The following is a 26,398-nucleotide window of genomic DNA, read 5'->3' as shown; positions in this document are numbered from 1 at the left end:
CAAGGCGGGCGGACAGTGAACCAGTCAAGAGGAGAGCGAGAGCAAGACACTGCCCAGGCATGCGCAAACTTCGGCCCTCCTGGTGTTGAAGTCCAAAACACCAGAAGAGCTGGAGTTGGCCCATGCCTAGACTATCTTCAGAGGCACAAGACTCTTGTGTTTGTTTCCTTGAAACACTGGATCTGCCCACAGCAATACAATGCCTATTTACCGTATATATTCACATATAAGCCCTTTTTCTTGGCTGAACCCCCCCCCCCCCCTTCCTTGGCTTATGTTCGAGTCAAAGTTATTTCTTATTTAACTGGGTTATTATTATTATTTTATTTTTATTCTATTAATTATTATTATGACATTTATTATTTTACTCTATTTATTATTATGACATTTATTATTTTTCTCTATTTATTATGGCATTTATTATTTTTTCTATTTATTATTATTATTGCAGTTATTATTTTACTTTATTATTACTCTTATTTTTATTGTTATTACTCTTATTATTATTTTTATTATTATTAAATTTATTACTTTACTCTATTTATTATTATTATTATTATTATTATTGCATTTGTTATTTTACTTTATTATTACTCTTATTACATTTATTATTTTATTATGTTTATTATTATTATTGCATTTATTATTTTACTTTATTATTACTGTTATTATTACATTTATTATTCCACTCTATTTATTTTTATTATTGCATTTATTATTTTTCTCTATTTATTATTATGACATTTATTTTTTCTATTTATTATTATTGCAGTTATTATTTTATTTTAGTATTACTCTTATTTTTATTATTATGATTACTCTTATTATTATTATTATATTATGACATTTATTACTCTATTTATAATTATTATTGCATTTGTTATTTCACTCTATTCATTATTATTATTACATTTATTATTTCACTCTATTTATTATTATTATTACATTTATTTTTTTCTATTTATTATTATTACATTTATTTTTTCTATTTATTATTATTATTATTATTGCAGTTATTATTTTACTTTATTATTACTCTTATTTTTATTATTAGTATTACTCTTATTATTATTACATTTGTTACTTTACTCTATTTATTATTATTATTGCATTTATTATTTTACTTTATTATTATTGTTATTATTACATTTATTATTTTACTCTATTTATTATTATTATTGCATTTATTATTTTACTTTATTATTCTGGTATTATTATATTTATTATTTTATTCTATTATTGTTACGACATTTACATTTTTTACTCTTTTAATTATGATTTTTATTACATTTATTATTTTACTGTTATTACATTTATTGCTTTTCTCTATTATTATTTTATTACATTTATTATTTTACTATCTTGATTATTATTAGAAGGATGTGTTCACCCACAACCAGAGAAATGGTGACTTCCACCAATTATGGACCTGGACTAAACTTGGCACCCAGAACTCCCATGACTCACTCAACCTACTGGAGGGGTTTGAGGGAACTGACTCACCATAGTGGGAGTTGTAGTTTACCCTACAGTCAGGGAGCACGCTGAACCCCACCAATGATGCATCTAGAGCAAACTTGCCCAACATCACAAAGTTTCAGAGAGCACACTGAACCCCACCAATGATGCATCTAGAGCAAACTTGCCCAACATCACAAAGTTTCAGAGAGCACACTGAACCCCACCAATGATGCATCTAGAGCAAACTTGCCCAACATCACAAAGTTTCAGAGAGCGCACTGAACCCCACCAATGATGCATCTAGAGCAAACTTGCCCAACATCACAAAGTTTCAGAGAGCGCACTGAACCCCACCAATGATGCATCTAGAGCAAACTTGCCCAACATCACAAAGTTTCAGAGAGCACACTGAACCCCACCAATGATGCATCTAGAGCAAACTTGCCCAACATCACAAAGTTTCAGAGAGCGCACTGAACCCCACCAATGATGCATCTAGAGCAAACTTGCCCAACATCACAAAGTTTCAGAGAGCACACTGAACCCCACCAATGATGCATCTAGAGCAAACTTGCCCAACATCACAAAGTTTCAGAGAGCGCACTGAACCCCACCAATGATGCATCTAGAGCAAACTTGCCCAACATCACAAAGTTTCAGAGAGCACACTGAACCCCACTAATGATGCAGCTAGAACAAACTTGCCCAACATCACAAAGTTTCAGAGAGGACACAGAACCCCACCAATGATGCATCTAGAGCAAACTTGCCCAACATCACAAAGTTTCAGAGAGCACACCGAACCCCACCAATGATGCATCTAGAGCAAACTTGCCCAACATCACAAACTTTAAGTTCTGATGGAGTTCTTTGGAGTTAACCTGGCATGATGGGAGTTACAGTTCACCCACAACCTTATACATTTGGTACCATTAAAATTGATTTTTTCAAATAACCCGGGGACACAAGCTAGTAGTAGTAGTAGTAGTAGTAGTAGTAGTAATAATACCACCCCTGGCACCCTTTACCTGGTCGCTGACGGCAGCCAGGCGGCCTTCCAAGTCTCTCTTCTCCCGAAGCACCTTCTGTTTCTCCTCATACTCCTCCTCCAGCTGCATCTCCATCTGCTTCAACTGTGGGGCACAGAAAGCAAAACGAGGGGTTCAAATCCAACCACGGACCCATTCCCACAGGTCACCGATGGCAAGGAGAAGCCCGCCATGGGGAAGGCGGGCCACAAACCAGTCATCGTTTGACAAATGTTTCCCAAAACAAACCAACGCCGATAAATAATTGAGGCATTTTTCTCCGGCTGTCAACTGATTAGGGAACTTTTAAGCTGGTTAATCATATGCATTTCAACCGATTAATTAATCTATTAAAATGAAATAAATTTGCCATTTAGAAGCATAAGATCGGCTACAGTTCAATAGGCCAATTAAGTCTTCTCTTCCTTCTCGTAATTCCTCGGAAAAGGACCAGAACTCATTTAGATCAACCTCATTTCTCCCAACTAGGAGTTGACGGCCAAAACTTCTGGGGACCCATTGGTTGAGAACCACTCATTTGGATCAACCTCATTCTCCCAACTAGGAGTTGAGTTGAACTCTGGGGACTCATAGGTTGAGAACCACTCATTTGGATCAACCTCATTCTCCCAACTAGGAGTTGAGTTGAAGGCCAAAACATCTGGAGACCCATAGGTTGAGAACCACTCATTTAGATCAACCTCGTTCTCCCAACTAGGAGTTGAGTTGAACTCTGGGGACTCATAGGTTGAGAACCATTCATTTAGATCAACCTCGTTCTCCCAACTAGGAGTTGAGTTGAAGGCCAAAACATCTGGAGACCCATAGGTTGAGAACCACTCATTTAGATCAACCTCGTTCTCCCAACTAGGAGTTGAGTTGAAGGCCAAATCATCTGGAGACCCATAGGTTGAGAACCGCACATTTACATCAACCTCATTCTCCCAACTAGGAGCTGAGTTAAAGGCTAAAACTTCTGGGAACCCATAGGTTGAGAACCACACATTTAGATCAACCTCATTCTCCCAACTAGGAGTTGAGTTGAAGGCCAAAACATCTGGGGACTCATAGGTTGAGAACTACCTATGAGTACAACCTCATTCTCCCAACTAGGAGTTGAGTTGAAGGCCAAAACCTCTGGGGACCCATAGGTTGAGAACCACACATTTAGATCAACCTCGTTCTCCCAACTAGGAGTTGAGTTGAAGGCAAAACCTCTGGAGACCCATAGGTTGAGAACCACACATTTAGATCAACCTCATTCTCCCAACTAGGAGTTGAGTTGAAGGCCAAAACTTCTGGGGACCCATAGGTTGAGAACCACACATTTAGATCAACCTCGTTCTCCCAACTAGGAGTTCCTAGTTCCGGTAGGCTGTTAGGAATTGTGGGAGTTGAAGTCCAAAACACCCAGAGGGCCCAAGTTTGCCCATGCCTGTTTTAAGCTGTTCCTCACAAGATTTCATAGAATCATTGAGTTGGAAGAGACCTCATGGGCCATCCAGTCCAACCCCCTGCCAAGAAGTAGGAAAATCGCATTCAAAGCATCCCTGACAGATGGCCATCCAGGCTGTGTTTAAAAGCCTCCAAAGAAGGAGCCTTCACCATTTTGTGGTTTCCAGACCTCTGACCTTCTTGGTTGTCCTCCTCTGGACCCTTTTCATGTCCCTCCTGAGCCATAGGGTCCAAAATAGGCATAAGGTCCATCTGGGTGCAATCCTCCAGGAAGGAGAGGAGCCACTGCAAAGCAGTGCCCCCAACACCCATTCTGGAGAGCAAATCGAGAAGGAGACCATGGTTGATGGTATTGAAAGGTGCTGAGATGTCCAAGAGAACCAGAACCCAGAAGGAGACGATTGTTGATGGTATCAAAAGGTGCTGAGATGTCCAAGAGAACCAGAACCCAGAAGGAGACCATGGTTGATGGTATCGAAAGGTGCTGAGATGTCCAAGAGAACCAGAATCCAGAAGGAGACCATGGTTGATGGTATCAAAAGGTGCTGAGATGTCAGAGAGAACCAGAACCCAGAAGGAGACCATGGTTGATGGTATCGAAAGGTACTGAGATGTCCAAGAGAACCAGAACCCAGAAGGAGACCATGGTTGATGGTATCGAAAGGTGCTGAGATGTCCAAGAGAACCAGAACCCAGAGGGAGACCATGGTTGATGGTATCGAAAGCTGCTGAGATGTGCAAGAGAACCAGAACCCAGAAGGAGACCATGGTTGATGGCATTGAAAGCCGCTGAGATGTCCATGGGAACCATAACCTAGAAGGAGATGATGGTTGATGGTATCAAAAGATGGTAAGATGTCCAAGAGAACCAGAACCCAGAAGACCATGGTTGATGGTATTGAAAGGTGCTGAGATGTCCAAGAGAACCAGAAACCAGAAGGAGATCATGGCTGATGGTATCAAAAGGTGCTGAGATGTTCAAGAGAACCAGAACCCAGAAAGAGATCATGATTGATGGTATCAAAAGCCGCTGAGATGTCTAGGAGAACCAAGAGGGACATGCTCCCCCTGTCTAGTCCTCAGTGGAGGTCATCCACCAAGGTGACCAAGGCTGTCTCCATTCCATGACCAGGCCTCAAACCAGAGGGATCAAGATCATTGGTACCACCCAAGAATCCCTGGAGCTGAGAAGCCACCACCTTCTCCAGAACCTTGCCCAAGAAAGGGAGATGTGAAATAGGCCACTGAATGCTCATTCCGTCCCCTCTGTGCCTGGGTTTCCGTTGTCATCTGGCGCCGAAACCATGCGTTGCGCCTTCCCTGACGGAGAGGCTTGGTGTGCGCTGCCCTGAGGTCTCCAGCAAAGCGTGGATTTCATCTCACCTCGGGAAGCACTCTGGCCTCCCCCGGGAAGGGAGAATTTGCCGGTATTGACTCTGTAATTGATTGTGAAATGTCACGCTTATTATTTATTAATTCGAGACTCGGCTTCCCAGGGAGCCGGGGAAGACTCAGCCGTGGTCTTTCCACCACGATGCGAGTCTCCAATTCACCTTCCCCAATCAGATGTGTGTTGCTTTAAGGCAGAGTTGTGACGTTGGACTGCAATGCCCATCAGCAGGACAAGCAGGAGAGCTGTCAATCAAGGTCGAAGCATCTTTCCTTCCCACACATTCCCATCCCATAACAATCTGGTCCGTCTCCCAAATCAGAAAATATGGATATTGTTGGACTCCAATCATCTAGTCAATGGTCATGGAGGAAACACAGACAGACAGCTGATCTGACAGACCATAATCCCCTCTATGAGCCTGTCTGAACCCGGGAATTTACAGAGCAAGCCTTTAACTTATCATATATACTCGAGTATAAGCCAAGTTTTCAGACCTTTCTTTAGGATAAAAAAGCCCCCCTCAGCTTATCCTCAAGTTGAAGTTATTTATTATTTTACTCTGTCATTACTATTATTATTATTATTATTATTATTATTATTATTACATTTATTATTTTACTCTATTTATTATTATTATTATTATTACATTAACATTATTTTATTATTATTGTTATCATTACATTTATTCTTTTACTCTATTTATTATTATTATTTATTACATTAACATTATTTTACTCTATTATTATTATTATTATCATTACATTTATTATTTTACTCTATTTCTTCTTCTTATTATTATTATTACATTAACATTATTTTACTCTATTATTATTGTTATCAATACATTTATTATTATACTCTATTTATTATTATTATTATTATTACATTAACATTATTTTATTATTATTGTTATCATTACATTTATTCTTTTACTCTATTTATTATTATTATTATTATTATTACATTAACATTATTTTACTCTATTATTATGGTTATCATTACATTTATTATTTTACTTTAATTATTATTATTATTACATTAACATTATTTTATTATTATTGTTATTATTACATTAACATTATTTTACTCTATTATTATTGTTATCATTACATTTATTATTTTGCTCTATTTATTACTATTATATTTACATTATTTCACTCTATTATTTTAATTTATTATTTTACTCTATTTTTATTATTAAATTTATTATTTTACTCAATAATCAGTTATTATTACTTTTACATTATTTTACTCTATTCATCATTATTATTACATTTATTATTTTACTCTATTTATTATTAGTATTATAACATTTACATTATTTTGCCCTATTATTGTTATTATTACATTTATTATTTCACTCAAATATTAGTTATTGTTACATTTACATTATTTTGCTCTATTATTATTATTACATTTATTATTTAACTCTATTATTAATATTACTAATATTATTAATATTATTTAACTCTATTATTATTACATTTATTATTTTACTCTATTATCATTACTGTATTATTATTATCACATTTATTATTTTACTCTATTATTATTATTACATTAATTTTAATCTATTAATTATGAATATTGCATTTACATTATTTTACTCTATTATTATTATTACATTTATTATTTTACTCTATTATTAATATTATTTAACTCTATTATTATTACATTTAGTATTTTACTCTATTATCATTACTGTATTATTATTATCCCATTTATTATTTTACTATATTATTATTACATTATTTTTAATCTATTAATTATGAATATTGCATTTACATTATTTTACTCTATTATTACTATATTATTATTATTATTACATTTATCATTTCACTTAATAATAATACAGTAATAATAATACAGTAAAATAATGTAAACATAATATTCAAATTGGTTGTTGTAGGTTTTTTCGGCCTATATGGCCATGTTCTAGAGAGGCATTCTCTCCTGACAATAATAATACAGTAATAATAATACAGTAATGATAATAATATTTATAATTTTACTGTTTTATTATTATTATTACATTAATTTTAATCTATTTATTATGATTATTACATTTACATTATTTTACTCTATTATTATTACTGTATTATTATTATTATTATTATTATTATTATTATTACTTTTAGTATTTTACTCTCTTTATCATTACTGGAAGGACATGTAAGAACGTTTACATTGAAGAAGGTTAGAATAATGGTTTAATCAGAGTTGGACATTCTTATCTTTTTATGTAAAAATTAAATTAGTTTTATATAAAAATTAAAAAAAATTAACCTCCTGACACCTCAATTTAATGTAATTAATATAATTTGAGTGGCATCTATTTTTATTTTGAAATTGACCCATAGCTGCTTCATTTCCCACCCAATACGTCAATACGTCTCCCCAGTATTTTGCAGTAAAATGAGGTGCCTCAGCTTAATATTCGGGTCGGCTTATACTCGAGTATATATGGTAATTTAATTTTAGTGCTGATTTTTGGATGTTAATAAATAAATTATACTCGAGAATATATGGTAATTTAATTTTAGTGCTGATTTTTTTTAATGCCAATAAATAAATAAATAAATAAATTATACTCAAGTATATACGGTAATTTAATTTTAGTGGCAATTTTTGGATGTTAATAAATAAATCACTAAATAAAACTCAAGTATATAGGGTAATTTAATTTTAGTGCTGATTTTTTTATGTTAATTAATAAATAAACAATACTCGAGTATATATGGTAATTTAATTTTAGTGCCCATTTTTGGATGTTAATAAATAAATTATACTTGAGTATATACGGTAATTAAATTTTAGTGCTGATTTTTGGATGTTAATAAATAAATTATACTCAAGTATATACGGTAATTAAATTTTAGTGCCGATTTTTGGATGTTAATAAATAAATTATACTCAAGTATATACGGTAATTTAATTTTAGTGCCCATTTTTGGATGTTAATAAATAAATTATACTCGAGTATATACGGTAATTAAATTTTAGTGCCGATTTTTGGATGTTAATAAATAAATTATACTCGAGTATATACGGTAATTTAATTTTAGTGGTGATTTTTGGATGTTAATAAATAAATTATACTCGAGTATATACGGTAATTTAATTTTAGTGGTGATTTTTGGATGTTAATAAATAAATTATACTCAAGTATATACGGTAATTTAATTTTAGTGCCGATTTTTGGATGTTAATAAATAAATTATACTCGAGTATATACGGTAATTTAATTTTAGTGCCGATTTTTGGATGTTAATAAATAAATTACTAAATAATACTCAAGTGTATATGGCAATTTAATTTTAGTGCCGATTTTTGGATGTTAATAAATAAATAAATAATACTCGAGTATATACGGTAATTTAATTTTAGTGCCGATTTTTGGATGTTAATAAATAAATTATACTCGAGTATATACGGTAATTTAATTTTAGTGCCGATTTTTGGATGTTAATAAATAAATAATACTCGAGTATATACGGTAATTTAATTTTAGTGCCAATTTTTTTATGTTAATAAATAAATTATACTTGAGTATATACGGTAATTTAATTTTAGTGCCCATTTTTGGATGTTAATAAATAAATTATACTCGAGTATATACGGTAATTTAATTTTAGTGCTGATTTTTGGATGTTAATAAATAAATTATACTCGAGTATATACGGTAATTTAATTTTAGTGCCCATTTTTGGACGTTAATAAATAAATTATACTCGAGTATATACGGTAATTTAATTTTAGTGCCAATTTTTGGATGTTAATAAATAATTATACTCGAGTATATACGGTAATTAAATTTTAGTGCTGATTTTTGGGTGTTAATAAATAAACAATACTCGAGTATATACGGTAATTTAATTTTAGTGCCGATTTTTGGACGTTAATAAATAAATTATACTCGAGTATATACGGTAATTTAATTTTAGTGCCAATTTTTGGATGTTAATAAATAATTATACTCGAGTATATACGGTAATTAAATTTTAGTGCTGATTTTTGGGTGTTAATAAATAAACAATACTCGAGTATATACGGTAATTTAATTTTAGTGCCGATTTTTGGACGTTAATAAATAAATTATACTCGAGTATATACGGTAATTTAATTTTAGTGGTGATTTTTGTACGTTAATAAATAAATAATACTCGAGTATATACGGTAATTTAATTTTAGTGCCGATTTTTGGACGTTAATAAATAAATTATACTCGAGTATATACGGTAATTTAATTTTAGTGCCGATTTTTGGATGTTAATAAATAAATAATACTCGAGTATATACGGTAATTTAATTTTAGTGCCAATTTTTGGATGTTAATAAATAAATTATACTTGAGTATATACGGTAATTTAATTTTAGTGCCCATTTTTGGATGTTAATAAATAAATTATACTCGAGTATATACGGTAATTTAATTTTAGTGCTGATTTTTGGATGTTAATAAATAAATTATACTCGAGTATATACGGTAATTTAATTTTAGTGCCCATTTTTGGATGTTAATAAATAAATTATACTCGAGTATATACGGTAATTTAATTTTAGTGCCGATTTTTGGATGTTAATAAATAAATTATACTCGAGTATATACGGTAATTAAATTTTAGTACTAATTTTCGGATGTTAATAAATAAATTACTAAATAATACTCAAGTGTATATGGCAATTTAATTTTAGTGCCGATTTTTGGATGTTAATAAATAAATAAATAATACTCGAGTATATACGGTAATTTAATTTTAGTGCCGATTTTTGGATGTTAATAAATAAGTAATACTCGAGTATATACGGTAATTTAATTTTAGTGCCGATTTTTGGATGTTAATAAATAAATAATACTCGAGTATATACGGTAATTAAATTTTAGTGCTGATTTTTGGGTGTTAATAAATAAACAATACTCGAGTATATACGGTAATTTAATTTTAGTGCCGATTTTTGGACGTTAATAAATAAATTATACTCGAGTATATACGGTAATTTAATTTTAGTGCCAATTTTTGGATGTTAATAAATAATTATACTCGAGTATATACGGTAATTAAATTTTAGTGCTGATTTTTGGGTGTTAATAAATAAACAATACTCGAGTATATACGGTAATTTAATTTTAGTGCCGATTTTTGGACGTTAATAAATAAATTATACTCGAGTATATACGGTAATTTAATTTTAGTGCCAATTTTTGGATGTTAATAAATAATTATACTCGAGTATATACGGTAATTAAATTTTAGTGCTGATTTTTGGGTGTTAATAAATAAACAATACTCGAGTATATACGGTAATTTAATTTTAGTGCCGATTTTTGGACGTTAATAAATAAATCACTAAATAATACTCAAGTATATAGGGTAATTTAATTTTAGTGCTGATTTTTTTATGTTAATTAATAAATAAACAATACTCGAGTATATATTTAATTTTAGTGCCCATTTTTGGATGTTAATAAATAAATTATACTTGAGTATATACGGTAATTAAATTTTAGTGCTGACTTTTGGGATGTTCTAAATTCCAACCGATCACAACCTTGATTCCTGGAGAAAAAGCAGGATATGAATAACAACACAGTATGCATATGAATAACGACGACAACAACAACAACCACAATGGTCAGGGATGATGGGAGGTGCCCCGACCTTCTAAAATATGCCAAGGATGTGTTATTATTTCCCGCAAACTGTGACTGACGATTGTGTCATCCTGAAATGAAGGGCGGAGGTTGGAAGAGGAAGGAAGAGGAAGGAGGAGACAATGCCACCCTTTCCCCTTGTCCGTCTCTCTGTCCGTCCTGCTGGAGGTGACCCCAGGGGCCGGCTTCCTGTCCGGCTAATTGGAAGCCAAACCTGGTCCCTTGGAGGGAGGCCTCCTCTCATGAAAGGAAGGCAGGAGCAGAGCAAGAGAGGCTAATGATGACCACAGAGACCTCCCGAGTCAAAGCTCTCTTGAACTTCCCAGCTCGGAACGGCTCTTTGGTCCCCACGTGGCTTGAGGAATCCCAGTGTCTCATCTAAAAGTGGCCCCCGGAAAGCTACTCACCTTCTTCTGGCACGACTGCCGGATCTCCTCCACCTCCTCGTCGCGACTCTCCACCTCTTTGGAGTGCGTCTGGCGGAGGCGCTCCATCTCCATCTCCAGCCGGAGCTTGGCCTTAAACGGGGAAAAGAAGGAGTCCTGAGACCGAAAGGCAGAACAACGAAGTGATAAACCCCCCGAGGCCCCACAATATCCAGACTCGGGCTTCCAGTTCATATTGGGGAGGGTGCCTTTGTTATGAATATATTCCTGCTGCCTCCCGGTCGCCAGGCGTCTCTCTCTGCCTGAGAGACTACTTCGCAAGGCTGTTGTGAGGGTGGAAAGTGACGGGTGAGAAGGCCATGTAGTCTGCATTTGGGGGAAAGCAATCTAGGTATCTTAAGGAGAAGGCACGCACAAATGGTGGAACAAATGGTCCCTGGTCCTTCCTCCATTTGCTTTAGAGCAGTGTTTCTCAACCTGGTTGATTGTAGGTGAACTATACATCCCAGCAACTACAGCTCCCAAATGACAAGCTCTATTTCTCCCCAACCCCACTAGTACTCACATTTGGACATATTGAGTATTCATGCCAAGTTTGGGCATATTGAGTATTGGTGTCAAGTTTGGTCCAGATCTATCATTGTTTGAGTCCACAGTGCTCTCTGGATGTAGGTGAACTACAACTCCCAAACTCAAGGTTAGTACCCACCAAACCCTCCATTTTCTGTTGGTCATGGGAGTTCTGTACACCAAGTTTGGTTCAATTCCATTGTCGGTGGAGTTCAGAATGCTCTTCGACTGTAGGTGAACTATAAATCCCAGCAACTACAACTCCCAAATGTCAAGGCCTATTTTCCCCAAACTCTCCCAGTGTTTCCATTTGGACATACTGAGTATTCATGCCAAGTGTGGTCCAGATCTATCATTGTTTGAGTCCACAGTGCTCTCTGGATGTAGGTGAACTACAACTCCCAAACTCAAGTTTAGTGCCCACCAAACCCTCCATTTTCTGTTGGTCATGGGAGTTCTGTAAACCAAGTTTGGTTCAATTCCATTGTCGGTGGAGTTCAGAATGCTCTTCGATTGTAGGTGAACTATAAATCCCAGCAACTACAACTCCCAAATGACAAGCTCTATTTCTCCCAAACTTCACCAGTGTTCCCATTTAAGCATATTGAGTATTGGTGTCAAGTTTGGTCCAGATCTATCATTGTTTGAGTCCACAGTGCTCTCTGGATGGAGGTGAACTACAACTCCCAAAATCAAGGTTAGTGCTCACTAAATCCTCCCAGTATTCCCTCTTGGTCATGGGAGTTCTGTGTGCCAAGTTTGGTTCGATTCCATCCTTAGTGGAGTTCAGAATGCTCTCTGATTGTAGGTGAACTATAAATCCCAGCAACTACAACTCCCAAATGATAAAATCAATAACTCCGCCCAACCCCACCAGTATTCACATTTGGGCATATTGAGTATTCATGCCAAGTTTGGTCCAGATCTATCATTGTTTGAGTCCATAGTGCTCTCTGGATGTAGGCCAACTACAACTCCCAAACTCAAGGCCAATGCCCACCAAACCCTCCCAGTATTTTTTTGTTGGTCATGGGAGTCCTGTGTGCCAAATTTGGTTCAATTCCATTGCTGGTAGAGTTCAGAATGCTCTTTGATTGTAGGTGAACTATAAATCCCAGCAACTACAACTCCCAAATGACAAAATCAATTTCCCCCACACCACCAGTAATACTTTATTTTCTTTATTACTCTCTGGATGTATTATTTGTGCCAAATTTGACCAGTGAATGAAAATTCATCCCGTGTATCAGATATTTACATGACGAATTGTAATCTATATAAATAAAAATGTAATGTTCGTTTGTTGTATTCACAGAACTCCAAATCCACTGGACTAATTGACACCAAATTTGGACACAAGACACCTAACAACCCAATGTATGTCCTTCACGCAAAAAAAATTGATTTTGTTATTTGGGAGTTGTAGTTGCTGGGATTTATAGTTCACCTACCCTCAAAGAGCATTCTGAACCACACCAACGATGGAACTGAACCAAACTTGGCACAGAGTTCTCCCATGACCATAGAAAATACTGGAAGGGTTTGGTGGGCAGTGTCCTTTGGTTTTGGAGTTGTAGTTCACCTACATCCAGAGATCACTGTGGACTCAAACAATGATAGATCTGGACTAAACTTTACATGTATACTTATGCCCAAATGTGAACACTGATGGAGTTTGGGGAAAATAGAATTTTGACATTTGAGAGTTGTAGTTGCTGGGATTTATAGTTCACTTACAATCAAAGAGCATTCTGAACCCCACCAACGATGGAATTGAACCAAACTTGGCACACAGTTCTCCCATGACCATAGAAAATACTGGAAGGGTTTGGTGGGCAGTGTCCTTTGGTTTTGGAGTTGTAGTTCACCCACATCCAGAGATCACTGTGGACTCAAACAATGATAGATCTGGACTAAACTTTACACGTATACTAAGGGTTTGATGGGCATTGACCTTGAGTTTGGGAGTTGTAGTTCACCTACATCCAGAGATCACTGTGGACTCAAACAATGATAGATCTGGACTAAACTTTGCACGTATACTTATGCCCAAATGTGAACACTGATGGAGTTTGGGGAAAATAGAATCTTGACATTTGGGAGTTGTAGTTGCCGGGATTTATAGTTCACCTACAATCACAGAGCATTCTGAACCCCACCAACGAAAGAATTGGGCCAAACCTCCCACACAGAACCACAGCAACGCGTGGCAGGGGACGGCTAGTAATAATAATAATACTTTATTTATATATTGCTGTATCTCCCCAAAGGGACTCAAAATGACTGCAGTAGCAACGAAAATAATGTTATGGTTGGGGGTCACCACGACATGAGGGACTTAGTTGTTGTTGTTGTTGTTGTTGTTATTATTGTTGTTGTTGTTGTTATTATATAATAATAGTTGTTGTTGTTGTTGTTGTTATTATTATTATTATTATTCCGTCCTATCTCCCCAAAGGGACTCAAAATTACTGCAGTAGCAACGAAAATCATGTTATGGTTGGGGGTCACCACACCATGAGGGACTTAGTTGTTGTTGTTGTTGTTATTATTTTTGTTGTTATTATATAATAATTGTTGTTAATATTATTATTATACTGCTGTATCTCCCCAAAGGGACTTAAAATGACTGCAGTAGCAACGCAAATAATGTTATGGTTGGGGGTCACCACACCATGAGGGACTGTATTAAAGGGTCTTGGCATGGGGAAGGTTGAGAATCACTGCCCTAGGTCCTGTCAATCATCTTGCTCCATTGAGGCACCTTCTCCTTGCTGGCGGAGGCATTAAGCCTCTGACCCATTTACAGCCTTCCCATTCTAAGAGCCAGTCCAGCAGAAGAGCTTTGGCTTGCCACGACTGCCAGGCTCCCTGCCTCGCTCTGGGCCGGGAAAGATTGCCAACCTGCTGAGCCCGGCCAAGGAAGTCCCAGTGTGGCGGCGGTTTGGAGCGATCCCCGAAAGGCGGCTGTCACTTACTCGCCTGGCTGCCTTGGCTTCCGAGACCTGCATGGCTGGGTCCGTCTCCGGCCGGCGGCTCTGAGATGCAAGCAGAGGCCTGCCTCTCCCCTCGAACCTGCCCGACGAGAGCTCTCTCCCTCCTCAGAGAGCGATCCAGGTGTCACAACAAGAGGCGGGGAGGGCGCACGCCTCCTCCGTGAAACCGGCACGCCCCAAAAACCGGCCCGGCCAGAACCACCGTCGTCGTCGGAAGAGAGAAGGGACGTACCTGCTCCAGCATCTGGATGGTGCCCGCTTGCTCGTCCAGCTCCTCCTCCTGGTCTTTGGCCTTGGCCTCCAGGTCCCGGAGCTGCTTCCGGACTTTGGCCAGCGAGGCTTCGTCTTTGGACTCCTGCGAGGAGAGGTCCTGCAGCTCGGCCTCCAAGGACTCCACTTTCTGGGTCAACGTGGCCAGGCTGGAGTCTTTCTCCTGGGACGGGAAGAGAAGAAGGATGATGGGAATGGCAACCCAACTAGCCCCAACTCAAAGGGATGTCGCCTTGATAGAGAGACCGGTGACTTCTTTTAGTCCACGGAGGGCAATTGTGGAAGGACCTGCATCAAGAGGAGCAGAGTGTCTAGATCTAAGGAAGTCATGCTACCCCTCTATTCCGCTTTGGTTAGACCACTTTACCTGGAATATTGTGTCCCATTCTGGGCACCACAATTCAAGAGAGATATTGACAAGCTGGAATGTGTCCAGAGGAGGGCGACTAAAATGATCAAGCGTCTGGAGAACAAGCCCTTTGAGGAGCGGCTTAAGGAACTGGGCATGTTTAGCCTGAAGAAGAGAAGGCTGAGAGGAGATATGATGAGGGCCATGTATAAATATGTGAGAGGAAGCCACAGGTAGGAGGAGGGAGCAAGCTTGTTTTCTGCTTCCTTGGAGACTAGGACGCAAAGGAACAATGGCTTCAAACTACAAGAGAGGAGATTCCATCTCAACATGAGGAAGAACTTCCTGACTGTGAGAGCCGTTCAGCAGTGGAACTCTCTGCCCCGGAGTGTGGTGGAGGCTCCTTCTTTGGAAGCTTTTAAGCAGAGGCTGGATGGCCATTTGTCAGGGGTGATTTGAATGCAATATTCCTGCTTCTTGGCAGAATGGGGTTGGACTGGATGGCCCATGAGGTCTCTTCCAACTCTTTGATTCTATGATTCTATGATTCTATGATTGTATGTGCAATTTCACAGTGACCACGAAGGAGAAACACACACTTCTATGTCAGGCATGGAGAAACTTCCTAAAGGAAGGAGGGAAGGAGGGAAGAGAAGGGAGGGAGGGAAGGAAGGAAAGAGAGAATGAAGGATAGGATGGTGAGAGAGAGGAAGGCCTGAGAAAAGACCCCAAGGGAGGAGGGAGGGGAAAGAAAAAGAGGGAAGGAGGAAAGACGGAGGGAAGGAAGGATGAAAGGATGGAAGGGAAGGGAAGAGGGAAGGGGAAAGAAGGAGGTAGGGAAGGAAGGGGGGAAAGAGGAAGGAGAGAAGGAAGGAAGGATAGGATAGTGTGAGAGAGGAAGGCCTGAGAAAAGAGTCCAAGGAAGGGAGGGAGGAAGGAAGGGGAAGGAGGGAAGGAAGAGGGAAGGAAGGATGAAAGGGTGGAAGGGAAGGAAAGAGGGAAGGGGAAAGAAGGAGGTAAGGAAGGAAGGGGGAAGAGGAAGGAGAGAAGGAAGGAAGGATAGGAGGTGAGAGAGAGGAAGGCCTGAGAAAAAAGTCCAAGGAAGTAGGGAGGGGAAAGAAAAAAGAGGGAAGGAGGAAAGACGGAGGGAAGGAAGGATGAAAGGGTGGAAGGGAAGGAAAGGGGAAAGAAGGTAAGGAAGGAAGGGGGGAAGAGGAAGGAGAGAAGCAAGGAAGGATAGGATGGTGAAAGGAAGGCCTGAGAAAAGAGCCCAAGGAAGGAGGGAGGGAGGAAGTGAATGAAGAAAGAAGGGGGGAAGGAAGGAAAGAGAAAGAGAGAGGGAAGGAGGAAGGAAAGAGGGAGGGAAGGAAGGAAGGATGAAAGGGTGGAGGGGAAGAAAGGAGGTAAGGAGAAAGAAGAAGTTAAGGAAGAAAGGAAGAGAGGGAAGGAGGAAGACAAGAGAGAAGGAAAGAAGGAAAGGATGGTGAGACGGAGAAGGTCCTGAGAGAAGTGCCCGAGGAAGAAAGGAGTGAGGGAGGAAGTGAATGAGGGAAGAAGGGGGGAAGGAAGGAGAAAGAGAGAGGGAAGGAGGAAGGAAAGAGGGAGGGAAGGAAGGATGAAAGGGTGGAAGGGAAGAAAGGAGGGAAGGAAAAAGAAGGGGGTAAGGAAGAAAGGAAGAGAGGGAAGGAGGAAGACAAGAGAGAAGGAAGGAAGGAAAGGATGGTGAGAGGGAGGAGGGCCTGAGAGAAGAGCCCAAAGAAGAAAGGAGTGAGGGAGGAAGTGAATGTGGGAAGAAGGGAGGAAGGAAGGAAGGAAGGAGAGAGAGGGAGAAGAAGGAAGGAAAGAGGGAGGGAAGGAAGGAAGGACGAAAGGGTGGAAGGGAAGGAAGGAGGGAAGGAGAAAGAAGGAGGTAACGAAGGAAAGGAAGGAGGGAAGGAGGAAGGAAGGAAAGAGAGAAGGAAGGGAGGATAGTGTGAGAGAGGAGGGCCTGAGAAAAGAACCCAAGGGGCCACATCCGGCCCCTGGGCCTGGGTTTGTCCATACCTGCTCTAAGCCAGCAGAACGTGATCCCAAGTAATAATCATAACAATAATCATCATCATCACTGTCATCATCATCCTCATCTTGTTTCTTACCCACCTCTCCTTGTGACTCAAGGCCTCTGTTTCCATCACTTCCTACTTCCTTTTAAAGTAGGAAACTCATGAAAACACAGGGAAATAGCAGTGGAGGGGCTGCTCTAGGGCTCACAAAAAGCAGGCCCAGATCCACAAACAATCAAATCTGCTGAAGTGAAAGTTGCAAGTACAGAGGGGGTCAACTCTAACTCTTCCATTGTTGTGCCTCATCTTCGGTCGTAAAGAGAGGCAAGTAAAAAATAGGCAAGTATGATGATGGTCACAGACACAATTGCAAAACATCCTTCACTGTCCATTCTATAACCAATCAGGGGTCAGGACAGGATACAGAGTCCAGGCTGATCTCAACCACGGGGATGACTCACCTCGATCTGCTGCTTGAGGCCAAATGCCTCGGCGATGAGCATGTCCTTCTCTCGGGCCAGCTTCTCCCGGGCCAGCTTCTCCCGCTGGGCCTCCTCGTGAGCCTGGGAGAGCTCGCTGTCGAATCTGCACAGGGCGAGAGAGAGAGGCATGCCAGGCTCCGTTCGTGGCCTGTCCCAGCCCACCAACGAACCACCTGCACTCAAATATGGGGCCCATCTGCCGCGCAATCCGTTGGCGATGAATATTTATGCGCTGCTGTTCCGAGGGCACCCGGAGCCCCCGAAGCAGCTTGCGACCTCATAAAGAAGCACGGAGGAGAAAACCCAAATTAAAAACAAACAACTGACTTAACAGAGGCGCGGCATCATCAACAAGGACTCCAGAGACCAGGGCAGGTTGAAATGGGACTCTTTTTGCGATGGCCAGAAAGAGGGAATCTCTGGTTGCCCATGCTCAAGAGATCCTGTCCCACAGCTTGGTCTCATCTGGGGCAACCAAAATATCGTGATATACGTCTTTAATACAAGTATAACACACAAATCTATCCAAGGCAAGGCTTCCAGGGACCTGGAAAGACGTCTTGAGTCAATTTCCAACATTGCTTCGTCTGACTACAGATTCTGTACTTGGTACTTTTATCTCCTAATCTACTCTATGTCCCAAGCGGACAGGAACGGATTTTGTTTCAGCCTTGACTCTGCTATCAATCTCTCTCTCAGCCTGGCAGAACACCTGAGAGGTCGAAATGGGACCCTTTTGTGACGGACGCAAAGAGGGAATCTCTGATACCCACACTCAAGAGATCCTCTCCCACAGCTTGGTCTTATTTGGGGCAGCCAAAATATCGTGATATACGTCTTTAATACAAGTATAACACACAAATCTATCCAAGGCAAGGCTTCCAGGGACCTGGAAAGATGTCTTGAGTCAATTTCCAACATTGCTTTGTCTGAACTACAGATTCTGTACTTGGTACTTTTATCCCCTAATCTACTTTATGTCCCAAGCGGCCAGGAACAGATTTTGTTTCAGCCTTGACTCTGCTATCAATCTCTCTCCCAGCCTAACAGAACACCTGAGAGGTCGAAATGGGACCCTTTTGTGACAGACGCAAAGAAGTAATCTCTGATACCCACACTCAAGAGATCCTGTCCCACAGCTTGGTTTTATCTGGGGCAGCCAAAATATCGTGATATACGTCTTTAATGCAAGTATTATCCAGTTAAGCGATCCCTCATTGTCCGAGGATGATGGCCTTCCAAGTGTAGTGTTTTAGCGGTGGGTCCGTACGCAGCTATTCTTGATCCACATGTTCTCTCACAGTGAGGACATCACTTTCCAGATGGAAGGCGGTCCCGGTCAGGGTTGGCTTGATATGCCTTCTTGCTCTTGGCAGAAAGGTATAATTCCAAAATTTGCATTGTGAATCAAAAAAAGGCACTTAACACACGAATTTTTTCCAAGGCAAGGCTTCCAGGGACCTGGAAAGATGTTTTGAATCAATTTCCAAAATTGCTTCGTCTGACTACAGATTCTGTACTTGGTACTTTTATCCCCTAATCTACTCTATGTCCCAAGCGGCTAGGAACAGATTTCGTTTCAGCCTTGACTCTGCTATCAATCTCTCTCTCAGCCTGGCAGGACACCTGAGAGGTGGAAATGGGACCCTTCTGTGACGGACGCAAAAAGGGAATCTCTGATACCCACACTCAAGAGATCCTCTCCCACAGCTTGGTCTTATCTGGGGCAGCCAAAATATTGCGATATACGTCTTTAATACAAGTATAACACACGAATCTATCCAAGGCAAGGCTTCCAGGGACCTGGAAAGATGTCTTGAGTCAATTTCCAACATTGCTTCATCTGAACTACAGATTCTGTACTTGGTACTTTTATCCCCTCATCTACTCTATGTCCCAAGCGGCTAGGAACGGATTTCGTTTCAGCCTTGACTCTGCTATCAATCTCTCTCTCAGCCTGGCAGAACACCTGAGAGGTCGAAATGGGACCCTTTTGTGACGGACGCAAAGAGGGAATCTCTGATACCCACACTCAAGAGATCCTGTCCCACAGCTTGGTTTTATATGGGGCAGCCAAAATATCGCGATATACGTCTTTAATGCAAGTATTGTCCAGTTAAGTGATCCCTCGTTGTCCAAGGATGATGGCCTTCCAAGTGTAGTGTCTTAGCGGTGGGTCCATACGCAGCTATTCTTGATCCGCGTGTTCTCTTGCAGTGAGGACATCGCTTTCCAGATAGAAGGTGGTCCCGGTCAGGGTTGGCTTGATGTGCCTTCTTCCTCTTGGCAGAAAGGTAAAATTCCAAAATTTGCATCGTGAATCAAAAAAAGGCACTTAACACGAATCTATCCAAGGTAAAGCTTCCAGGGACCTGGAAAGATGTTTTGAATCAATTTCCAAAATTGCTTCGTCTGACTACAGATTCTGTACTTGGTACTTTTATCCCCTAATCTACTCTATGTCCCAAGCGGCTAGGAACAGATTTCGTTTCAGCCTTGACTCTGCTATCAATCTCTCTCTCAGCCTGGCAGAACACCTGAGAGGTCGAAATGGGACCCTTTTGTGACGGACGCAAAGAGGGAATCTCTGATACCCACACTCAAGAGATCCTCTCCCACAGCTTGGTCTTATCTGGGGCAACCAAAATATCGTGATATACGTCTTTAATACAAGTATAACACACGAATCTATCCAAGGCAAGGCTACCAGGGACCTGGAAAGATGTCTTGACTCAATTTCCAACATTGCTTCGTCTGACTACAGATTCTGTACTTGGTACTTTTATCCCCTAATCTACTCTATGTCCCAAGCGGCCAGGAACGGATTTTGTTTCAGCCTTGACTCTGCTATCAATCTCTCTCTCAGCCTGGCAGAACACCTGAGAGGTCGAAATGGGACCCTTTTGTGATGGACGCAAACAGGAAATCTCTGATACCCACACTCAAGAGATCCTCTCCCACAGCTTGATCTTATCTGGGGCAGCCAAAATATCGTGATATACGTCTTTAATACAAGTATTGTCCAGTTAAGTGATCCTTCGTTGTCCGAGGATGATGGCCTTCCAAGTGTACTGTCTTAGCGGTGGGTCCGTACGCAGCTATTCTTGATCCGCATATTCTCTCGCAGTGAGGACATCACTTTCCAGATGGAAGGCGGTCCTGGTCAGGGTTGGCTTGATGTGCCTTCTTTCTCTTGGCATAAAGGTAAAATTCCAAATTTTGCACCGTGAATCAAAAAAAGGCACTTAACACAAAAATCTATCTAAGGCAAGGCTTCCAGGGACCTGGAAAGATGTCTTGAGTCAATTTCCAACATTGCTTCGTCTGAACTACAGATTCTGTACTTGGTACTTTTATCCCCTAATCTACTCTATGTCCCAAGCGGCCAGGAACAGATTTTGTTTCAGCCTTGACTCTGCTATCAATCTCTCTCTCAGCTTGGCAGAACACCTGAGAGGTCGAAATGGGACCCTTTTGTGACGGACGCAAAGAGGGAATCTCTGATACCCACACTCAAGAGCCCTGACTCCTACAGGATGGTAGCACATCCGGGCAATGCCTTGTAGACAGCCAATTCTCTCACACCAGAAGTGACAACCTCTGAGGATGCCTGTCATAGATACAGGCGAAACATACATACACACACACATACACATATATACATACATATACACACACACAGACAGACACAAACATACACACACTAGCTGTCCCCTGCCACGCGTTGCTGTGGCCCACATGGGGGGTCTGTGTGGGTGGTTTGGCCCAATTCTATCGTTGGTGGGGTTCAAAATGCTCTGTGATTGTAGGTGAACTATAAATCTCAGCAACTACAACTCCCAAATGTCAAGATTCTATTTTCCCCCAAATGGAACCAGTGTTCATATGTGGGCATATGGAGTATTCGTGTAGAGTTTGGTCCAGATCCATCATTGTTTGAGTCCACAGTGCTCTCTGGATGTAAGTGAACTACAACTCCAAAACCAAAGGACACTGCCCACCAAACCCTTCCAGTATTTTCCGTTGGTCATGGGAGAACTGTGGGCCAAGTTTGGTTCAATTCCATCGTTGGTGGGTTCAGAATGCTCTTTGATTGTAGGCGAACTATAAATCCCAGCAACTACAACTCCCAAATGACAAAAACATTTTTTTTTTGAGTGAAGGACATACATTGGGTTGTTAGGTGTCTTGTGTCCAAATTTGGGTTGACTGTCCATCTCCCTCTGGGACCCCGACTCGGGTGCAAATAATGGGTCCTCCCCTTGTTGCCCCCTCCCCACCCCACTGCGTCCTTCATGCTTCTCTGCTCCCCCCGCCACCCCCAACCCCCAATGTTTGCTCTCTGGGGTGGGCTTTCTCGATGAGCGATTCCAGCCCAAGGCGCCAGGGAGGCATTCTCTGCAATTTGCTCCCCGCTTGCGCTCTTCTGGTGGAAATTAAAGGCTTGTAAACAGTGGAGTTAAGAGAGGCCCCCAGCTGAGAAGAGATTGGAGACAAAAGGGGAGGGGGAGACGGAGAGGGAGGGGAGGGGGAGCCATCCTGGCGGGGGACCAAGCTGCTGGAAATTTCAAGAGGAAAATGCCAAAAGGAAAGGAGCGCTCGCTCGCTCGGTGGTTCAGTCGGAGCTGAGCATGCCGGGTTGGGTTGGGAAGTCGAGGCATCAGTGGAGTAGCTTCCCACTGGGATCCTGCCATTGCCAAAGGCTTCTGGGTCAGAAGCAGAGAAGGGAGCAGGCTCACATCCGTGGAGAGACATGCCTTCTGGGTTGCTGGCATTGTCGTCGCATGGCGCAGTTTGATAGCAAGCGCACCATGCATCGTAGCATTTGGGGTCAGGGAATCAGAAGTGGAAGAATCCAGTGTCGCAGAATTTTGTGTGGCGGAATTTAGCGCTGTTTTGTGTACTGACGAAGGCTTTCATGGCCGGAATCGCTGCGGCGTTGTATGGTTTCCAGGCTACATGGCCATGCTCTAGCAGCATTTTCTCCTGAGAAGTCATTGAAATCCACAAGCATGTGGACAATTTCAACAGAAAGGAGGAGACCATGAAAATGAACTCAATCTGGCTACCAGTATTAAAAAACTCTAAAATTACAACAGCAAAACAGCAGAGAGGAAACAACCAGGCACATCTTAACACCTCTCAACAGGGGATTTTCCCAGGCTCAGCCAGGCCTTCAAATGCTAATGGTGGTCAGTTGAAACATTCACACCTAGCTCCAGCAGAGAAGATCTCTTTGCCCCACCCCAGCCATTCCACAGATATATGAACCCATTTTCCTATTTCCAACAGACCTCACTACCTCTGAGGATGCTTGCCATAGATGCAGGCGAAACGTCAGGAGAAATGCCTCTAGAACATGGCCCTAGAGCCGGAAAACCCACAAGAACCTAGTGATTCCAGCCATGAAAGCCTTCGACAATACATTTTCTCCTGATGTTTCGCCTGCATCTATGACAGCATCCTCAGAGGTTATCACTTCTTGGCTATCTACAAGGACGTTGCCCGGATGTGCTACCATTCTGTGGGAGTCGGGGGTGACATGAGAAACTGCAAGTAGGTGAGTTGTACGTATTCCAGGCTGTCTGGCCATGTTCCAGAAGCATTCCCTCCTGACGTTTCACCTGCATCTATGACAGGCATCCTCAGAGGTTATCACTTCTTGGCTGTCTACAAGGACGTTGCCCGGATGTGCTACCATTCTGTGGGAGTCGGGGGTGACATGAGAAACTGCAAGTGGGTGGGTTGTGGTAGGTTTTCTGGGCTTTATGACCATCTTCCAGAAGCATTCCCTCCTGACGTTTCACCTGCATCTAGGACAGGCATCCTCAGAGGTTATCACTTCTTGGCTGTCTACAAGGACATTGCCCGGATGTGTTACCATCCTGTAGGAGTCAGGGGTGACATGAGAAACTGCAAGTAGGTGGGTTGTTGTACATCTTCCGGGCTGCTTGGTCATGTTCCAGAAGCATTCCCTCCTGACATTTCACCTGCATCTAGGACAGGCATCCTCAGAGGTTATCACTTCTTGGCTGTCTACAAGGACGTTGCCCGGATGTGTTACCATCCTGTGGGAGTCAGGGGTGACATGGGAAACTGCAAGTAGGTGGGTTGTTGTACATCTTCCGGGCCGTATGACCATGTTCTAGAAGCATTCCCTCCTGACGTTTCACCTGCATCTATGACAGGCATCCTCAGAGGTTGTCACTTTTTGGCTGTCTAGAAGGATGTTGCCCGAATGTGTTACCATCCTGTGGGAGTCAGGGGTGACATGAGAAACTGCAAGTAGGTGAGTTGTACGTATTCCAGGCTGTCTGGCCATGTTCCAGGAGCATTCTCTCCTGACGTTTCACCTGCATCTAGGACAGGCATCTTCAGAGGTTATCATTTCTTGCCTGTCTACTAGGACGTTGCCCGGATGTGTTACCATCCTGTGGGAGTCAGGGGTGACATGAGAAACTGCAAGTAGGTGGGTTGTTGTACGTTTTCCGGACTTTATGACCATGTTCCGGAAGCATTCCCTCCTGACATTTCGCCTGCATCTATGACAAGCACCCTCAGAGGTTGTCACTTTTTGGCTGTCTACAAAGATGTTGCCCGGATGTGTTACCGTCCTGTGGGAGTCAGGAATGACATGAGAAACTGCAAGTAGGTGGGTTGTTGTACCTTTTTCCGGACTTTATGACCATGTTCCAGAAGCATTCTCTCCTGAGGTTTCACCTGTATCTATGACAGGCATCCTCAGAGGTTGTCACTTCTGGAGTGAGAGAATTGGCTGTCCACAAGGACGTTGCCCGGATGTGTTAACATCCTGTAGGAGTCAGGAATGACTTGAGAAACTGCAAGTAGGTGGGTTGTTGTCAAGAACTTTGCATAGGGAATGCCTGGATGTTTTACCATCCTGTGGGAGGCTTCTCTCACGTCTCTGCACGAGAAGCTGGAGCTGACAGGCGGGAGCTCACCCCACTCGCCGGATTTGAACCACCGACCTTTTAGTCAGCGGTCCTGCCGGAACAAGGGTTTAACCCATTGCGCCACCGGGTTCTGGAAGATGCCAGCCGTAGGTGCAGGTGAAACGTCAGGAGAAAATGCTGCTAGGACATGGCGGTACAGCCCGGGAGCTACACAACACCCCATGCTGTTTTGTTTTAAGTCGATCCATTTTGGAGTGATGGCAAGAAAGAGAATAGATAAAATGGGTTGCCTTAAATGCAACAGCATAGGCTTTGAATTCCGCGGCACCGAATTCCACGGCACCGAATTCCGCGGCACCGAATTCCGCGGCACCGAATTCCGCGGCACCGAATTCCGCGGCACCGAATTCCGCGGCACCAAATTCCGCGGCACCAAATTCCGCGGCACCAAATTCCGCGGCACCGAATTCCGCGGCACCAAATTCCGCGGCACCAAATTCCGCGGCACCAAATTCCGTGGCGCCAGATCCTCCACACTGGGTTCTGTTGCTCCAAACTCTCAACTTGGAGCCACTCGGGGGGTGTTTTCCCTTCTTCCAGGGAAGGAGAGCGCCGGTGTGCATATGTGAGAGGCAAGGTCAGCCGGTGAGCTTCATGGCTGGCTGGGGACAGGGAAGTGTAATGGAAGGAAAGTAAATTACAATCCCAGGAGGACACGCGTGGGCTTTGAAACAGGCACCGATCAACATGACATAAAGAGCGGCAGACAGAGCATAATGGAGCTCTACCAGGGAGAAGTTCAAGGTTGGAACGCCTTTGGCATCCCGGTATTTATGTGGCGTCTCTGCGCAGGGGCTTCAAGGACGTCACGTTAAGCACCGTTGTGGAAGCTGGGTTTATGTCTGTAGGAAATGATCCTCCGTGAATGATGAACACTGCTGGCTGGAGTCAGGCTCCAAAGCTCATCCCTGTCTGCCGTTTCAACTGAGCCACGGTTTGATTGACAATTCCTGACATCCCTTCCTGTGTTGTTCTTGCTGAAGAGCATCATCGGTGGGCAAGGGTTTCCATCCAGTGGTCTACCACGTTGTACTCCTTCCTTGCGCCAAAGGGCTTGTTTATAAAGCTATTCTCTTCCCAACCCTGTTTTAGGCCTGCGAAACGTGGACTGTCTACAGATGTCACACTTAACTCTAAAACGATTCTATCAGTGTTGCTTCTGAAAAATCCTGCTTGTGCTCTGCGAGTGCAGCGTTCTTTCGAATGAAGCAGAGAGTGTTTGAGGATTGGCACATCGGTAGGGAGACCAAGGGGCTTGTTTATAAAGCTATTCTCCTCCCAACCCTGTTAAAGGCCTGCGAAACGTGGACTGTCTACAGATGTCACATTCAACTCTAAA

The 26,398-nt window shown here is 41.6% G+C and overlaps 1 protein-coding gene across 5 annotated transcripts in view; it reads right to left on the bottom strand.

Moving 5' to 3' along the window:
* MYO18A (myosin XVIIIA) overlaps positions 1-26,398 on the bottom strand; it is a 264,342-nt gene that overhangs the window by 73,760 nt on the left and 164,184 nt on the right. For all 5 annotated transcript variants that reach the window (XM_067472195.1, XM_067472196.1, XM_067472197.1 and 2 more), the window contains 4 exons: positions 18,065-18,188; positions 15,175-15,375; positions 11,398-11,508; positions 2,490-2,594 (listed from right to left, as the gene is read on the bottom strand). In XM_067472195.1, coding sequence (XP_067328296.1) covers positions 2,490-2,594; positions 11,398-11,508; positions 15,175-15,375; positions 18,065-18,188 — 541 coding nt within the window. The remainder of the gene's footprint in view (positions 1-2,489; positions 2,595-11,397; positions 11,509-15,174; positions 15,376-18,064; positions 18,189-26,398) is intronic.

Source organism: Anolis sagrei, chromosome 11 (assembly GCF_037176765.1).
Source record: "Anolis sagrei isolate rAnoSag1 chromosome 11, rAnoSag1.mat, whole genome shotgun sequence".
NCBI classification, from domain to species: Eukaryota; Metazoa; Chordata; class Lepidosauria; order Squamata; family Dactyloidae; genus Anolis; species Anolis sagrei.
Note: the sequence above shows the minus strand (reverse complement) of the source record. Positions and strands in the feature narration are given on the sequence as shown.